Source organism: Parus major, chromosome 2 (genome assembly GCF_001522545.3).
Source record: "Parus major isolate Abel chromosome 2, Parus_major1.1, whole genome shotgun sequence".
NCBI lineage: Eukaryota > Metazoa > Chordata > Aves > Passeriformes > Paridae > Parus > Parus major.
The window spans coordinates 28,859,616-28,865,525 of NC_031769.1; the positions used below are offsets into that span (position 1 = coordinate 28,859,616).

The 5,910-nt window shown below is 40.4% G+C and overlaps 1 protein-coding gene across 1 annotated transcript; it reads right to left on the reverse strand.

Moving 5' to 3' along the window:
* Positions 1–1,429: 1,429 nt before the first annotated feature.
* On the reverse strand, positions 1,430–5,362 carry SOSTDC1 (sclerostin domain containing 1). The gene is made up of 2 exons (XM_015617286.1): positions 4,978–5,362; positions 1,430–2,754 (listed from the first exon to the last, which is right to left on the reverse strand). Exons 1-2 carry the CDS (start codon positions 5,294–5,296, stop codon positions 2,339–2,341), a joined length of 735 nt encoding a protein of 244 aa, XP_015472772.1. The 5' UTR covers positions 5,297–5,362; the 3' UTR covers positions 1,430–2,338.
* Positions 5,363–5,910: the final 548 nt, after the last annotated feature.

The following is a 5,910-nucleotide window of genomic DNA, read 5'->3' on the forward strand; positions in this document are numbered from 1 at the left end:
AAGCAGGTCTTTTGTTCCTACAGTCCAACTTCGCTGAAGAAGAGTTACAAGCAAGATGTGCAGTTTTTTCACCCTACTTATTTCTAGAAGTTAAACACAGAACATGTAGAGCAGCTTTACTGATTTTAGTGACTATTTGGATTGAAATTATTTATATTTTGGACCATTATCTCAGTATTTTGTGTTTTATCATCTTGAATAAGTAGCTGGATAGCAATTTAAAGATAGACAGATAGATGTTTGGCATTTGGGAAAAATTTTTATGTCATGAAATGATTGAGCAAGACTATACTGTCTATTAAAACAAAACAAACAAAAAAAAGAAATAGTAAAACTCTAAGTCTGCTGAACTGATATGCCTAGCAGCAATGTCATTTCAGTTCTCTCCCTGACGACTCCTTTATTCATCATCTCTCTTTTTATGCTTAAAAGAAGCACCTTTGAGTTCAGAGAATTTAAGTACAAATGGTCTCTGTTCTCATCATTTTGATATTCTCACAGTCAAAACTGAACTTGAAACAACTAGTTCATTAATGCAGTGGGGGCTTTTAGCTGTACTACCATGTGGATCACTTAAAATTGAATTAAAAGTGCATCTCTCTTTTACCTGTGGCAAATTTTAAAGTGAATTCTTGAAAGTAACTTTGAGGAAAAATCACTACTTTTTGTTAATAAAATGTAGGATTCAGTAAGTCAAGACAGGCAGCAGCAATGATTTTCAAACAGTTCTACATAAATGACCAAGATCTCTGCCAAGAACTTCATGATTAATCTTTTGGAATTAAAATGCAAAATAGGATGAGATAAAAAGAAGGTCAAAGAGAACTTGGGTGAGTCCTTATCAGGCAAGATTTTTCATTACTCTCCTCTTGTGTAATTTTTACTTTGGGTGCAAATGGATTGTAAAAGTTAATGATTTAAGAACAGCAGAATCTCATGAAGAAATCTTGCCCAGTGTTTAAATATAGCTTGAAAGATTAAGAACACCTGATTTATGCACTATGTGTTGAAAAGTAGATTAATTACTAATTTTCTGATACATTCTGTACGAAATTGTGAATATATGTGCAGGACTTTATTGGTTCTATAAATCAATAAAACCATATGTAATTTATACCATTATTCTGACATGATCATTATAATGAAAAGAAAAAAAAATGTCAGTGTCTCACTAGCTTGTAAAATTTCTCAAATATACACTTTTTCTGAAATGTAGAACTTGAGAACTGTTAAATAAGAACCTGACTTGGACCATTAATAATCACCATCTGTTAAATGGTCATATAAGATTTTTACATTGACAAAGATTGTTTCAATGTTAAATTTCATGGATAGAGTCTTTTAAACCAAATAATATTTTCCCTTTTTTAAGTTTAAGTGTTGTGACTGGTTGACAGGTGTGCATATTCATTCAGAGAGCCAGACAATACCATTTTTAGCAGTGTTTATTTTTGTAAAAAAAAAAAAAAGAAACCAATGAATTTGAAAGGAAGTCATATCTGTCCTTTGATTGCACACTTTTTAAACAAAAAATAATACAAGATGAAGAATGAAAAATACAGTTTTTATGATGCTATGTCAAAATAACACCTAAGTCTATGAATGTTCAAAATTAAAATATATATACCTAAATGCTAAAATGTCTATTTTACATTATCTACAAAATGTATGTTGTAATCCAGCCCCAAATCATAGGAAAATACTTTGATACATATGAAAAGCTATAAACATAAGGAAATTTTAAAGGGAAATAACACACATAAAAGCTCATTAAATAATTACAACAACAAATAAATAGTTTGTTCAGCTTTACTTTTTGATTGCTGCCATGCATATTTTAATTTTTGGTATGCTGAGATAAGAGAAAGGTGAGCATGCAAAGCACTTTTTCTTAGAATTAATCTGAAAGCAGATACAAGGTGTTGTATTTTTAAGCTGTTGTGAGGAGATCATAAAACATGATATAAAAGGCAATAGATGTGATAACTGTTCTCAGAAAAACACACAAAAAAGCATCATTTACAAAATTGACTTTGATGAATACTCTTGGCAAATTTTCTTTGCTTCCATAGCTGGAGAAATTGTAAAAGTTTATAGTGTGGTTTTGGAAGGCTTGCATTATTCCCCATCTTGAGCATTTGGAAAATCACCCAAAAGGTCCATATGCTGACAATGCCCTTTTTGATTTTGGTCAAAGCAATAATCATGTAGTGTCAACTGAGAGCACAGCAATGGCAGACTTGTCTTTAAGCAGTCAGAATGGTAAAGCAAATGGTTACAGGTGAGTTCAATTTTGGCACAAGGAGAGGGAGATGAGAGAGCAGAGAATGTCTGACTTCTAACTTGTACTATGCTTGCTGGATTTACTGGCTCTTTTCCTTTCTTTGTGGTGTTGGATGGGTTTTGCTTGAGAGGTTCCCTCAAAGTTGTGGCTGGACTCATTATGCTGCCTGGTGTATCGCTTGCACTTGCAGGCTGTGACCACAGTTATTTTGTAGGTTCTTATACTTCCATCCTGGCACTGAAGCTGAATCCTCTGAGTGCGAGTTTTGTCATTGACACATCTCCACTCCTGCGAGCTCCGCCTGCTCCAGTACTTGGTTCCGTAACCTCCTCCAATCCAGTTGGGGAGCAGTGGCAAAGGGAGGCATTCACCAGCACACACCAGTTCTTTGAGGGGATTAATGCTGGTGCACTGGCCATCTGAGATGTACTTGGTGGATCTCAGTTCTCGACAACCAACTTGAACTCGATCTGCAGAATGCACAGAACAAGAAACACTGAGATTCAGAATGGAGTGATTTCCTTAATCAGTCATTTTCACATTAACCAGGTATGTTTTGCAGAAGTTAAAGTAGGCTGTAATCTTTACAGGACATCTCTTTGCTGTTGTGTCCCTCAACACAAGGGCCTCAAGTGCTGATGGTATCGCTGGATAATACCACAGCATAAAGAAATCCTAATGACATGCACCTCAGCAATTGTGGTAGAAGAGGCAGTTTTATTCTCTATCCTTCTTCTCAGGGACATACCTTTTAGAAGAGAAAAAATGCCCCAAGGGAAGAAATGTTTCCTGCTTGTTCTCAGTCTAGGGAATCTGCTCTGTGATGTTTACAACAATTATGTTGGATCATTAGTAAGGGGGAAAACACTGCTTTGGAAACAGTTGAAATGCTTTTAAATTAATTTCAAATAGTGTGTCTCTTCTCATTACACGGTTACAGTTCCCCATGAACTCTGTGGCTCCGAGCAGACACTGAAGAAGTGGTAACATCTGAAGTTACCACAGAATGGTGGTACATAGGAACTGCCTATGAAGTTAGAATGACTAGCAGTTACAATTTCAGAGGGGTGGTTTTGCCCTCAAGAGAACACAATCTTTGTAACTGTAGTAGTCTATATATTATATGTAACATAGAGGATCCTGCAAATTCTCTCAGGCAGCTGACAGCATCAACATGCAAAGCTCCTCATACGGGCATGTTTGTACCTGTCTGTATGTGCAGCTCTGCACCCTGCAATAAACACAACTGTTTATTTCAGTAATTACACTTTGAAATAAACGCCCACAGTGTGCTTAATTTTAATAAGCAATCTTTACTGGCTGTGCTCTCCCTCTTTCCGAAGGACAATTACGGCACAGATTCTACACACAATGCAATTAACTAATGCTTTTAAAATAGAAGTAATTACTAGAAACATTTTAGAGTGAATCATAAAAGGCTTTGAAGGTACATCTACATATTACAGCTACAGGCTGCTTCTGTTTCTACTTGGATTTTTGGGAGCAAGCTCTGAATTAAGGCACTGCATTAAGATTACTTCACCCTGTCCTCTGTTCGTCAGGGTGGGCAGGCAGAGGGACTGTAAATCTGCAGGCTGATCTCAGGGACAAATGACAGGGCTGCTCTACTGCCTGCTTTGCAGAAAAGATTCAAGCTTGCCTTCCTGCAGCTGCACTCAGGAATGTACCTGGAAGCAGCTGGTAACAGATCTGAGTTTGTCTTTCCTTCTGTTTTTCTGTCTTCCCCGGCTCAGCTTTTCACCAGTGACAGCTCCGTGACAATGAATACCTACTGGGCTGTTCCAGTAATCTCATAATGATGAGATGTTTCCTGTGCATTTAAACCCTTAGCATTCACAGAAGCTGACACACCTGGCTTAGCTGAAAGGTATCGGTGTCACTTGTTGCCTTCACTTTCCAGGGATAACTCTATTTTTATCAAGTTGCTGTGGGCGGGTTGGTGTGTGTGTGTTTCTCTATCTGGATTTCTTTCATTTTAAGGCGGTGTGCAGGGGAGGGAACAGATAAAGTCAGCAGGTTTCCAGAGCCCCATGTATCTGACATATATACATACAACTCAGAAGGAAAAGACTGGATATATAAAAGGCAAGTTAGAGCAGAGATCATAGGTAAATTACGAGCTGATTTGTTTACTTTTGCTGGAGGTGTTAAGCGGGTAAATGCTACAGCAGGAAGTAAAACTAAACAGCGGGAACAAAATTCAGAGTTTTTTATTGCAGTTGAAAATTGGCCCAGACACCTCCCCTGCCAGCACTGGGAGGTGAGTCAAAAAAGCGAGCTCTTTGGAAATGCCTCTCTCATTTTTTTTAATCTCGCTTCCCTGCCGGATAGATGCCATAGAACCCGATATTCCTGGATGAACCTCCCTCAGGAAGTAACCTGCCCGAGAGAGCCGGTCCTACAGGACTTCCCAGCACGGGGGTGGGAGGGCGGCTGGCTCGGGGGCCGCCCGGCGAGGCACATCCCGGCCCGGAACCAGCAGCATCTTCCCGTGGCCCGGCTTCCCCCAGGCACCGCTTCCCTGGAGCGCCGCGCTCGGGCGGGGGGCCGGGGTGCTGCCACGGGATACGCGGCTCCGGCCGGGCTCCGCTCCCTCTCCCGGCTCCCGGGGCCGGGCCAGGCGGGGCTGCCGCCCACGGCTGCGGTGGAAGTGCCGCCGATGGGATACTCACTGTTACGGTCGGATCCAGTGCTGGTGTAGTGCCTGCCTCCGTTCCGAGCTTGATTCAACGTGCTGTTGCTGCTTGGGCTCGCCGCAGCAGGTTTAACGACGTGAGAATAAAGTATCTCTGTGGCATCGTTCTTGAAAGCCAAGTAGCTTCTCGTGAAGATGCAAGCCAGGAGAAAGCCATAGAAGTGAATGGCAGGGAGAAGCATGGCTGGTTCAGTCTCTGTCTGACAGAGCTGGATGAAATCTTTTCCTTCTGCTTCTTCTGTGTAACTGAAATTGCTCTTGGAGGTTTCCTTTATATATTCAGAGAGGTTTGGCATTCATTCAGGTGTAAAGTTGTGGATAGCTTCAGAATGAAAACCCACAAAAGGGGTGGGGTCCCTACATGAGCTGCGAAGACCTTTCACCAATAGGAGAGAAGACTGCAGTAAAGGAGGAGTTAGATGCACTAATTGCAGGATTCCTATTTGGGGCTTTTGAGGGTATCAGAAAACTCTTAGGAACCAGAAATTAGGAAGCAGCATTCAGGCTGAGACCTAGAGACTGCCGGTTCTGCCCTGCCATTCCCTATGGTCCCTTGTGCCTGACACTTCCTCGTGATGTGACCAACACGGTGTCAGAATGAGTCTCTCCTGCCCAATTTATGCAAAGTTATGTACCTCCATCTCAAACTGAGATGCACTCTATAAAGATGCAAAAATTTATAGAACTTACAGAAGACTGCTAGTTACACAAATACTGTCTGCAATATACCAAAACTATTTAAAAAAAAATATTGTGAATAATTTAAAGCTGCCTCTAGATGCTTTAAATTATGCAGCTTTGATCAACAGGGAGTACTGCAAGGGAAATTACTTGGTTTAGGGGAATATTCTCTCCCTGATGTGCAGAGTTATAAGTATGTATTTCTGTATCACCACACATAAGAAGTATC

Excerpts from the sequence above, each read along its gene's own strand:
- SOSTDC1 (XM_015617286.1), bottom strand. The coding sequence starts at position 5,296 with ATGCCAAACCTCTCTGAATATATAAAGGAAACCTCCAAGAGCAATTTC. Across the intron at positions 2,755-4,977 it reads CACTGGATCCGACCGTAACA|ATCGAGTTCAAGTTGGTTGT; the intron begins GTGAGTATCCCA and ends TGCATTCTGCAG.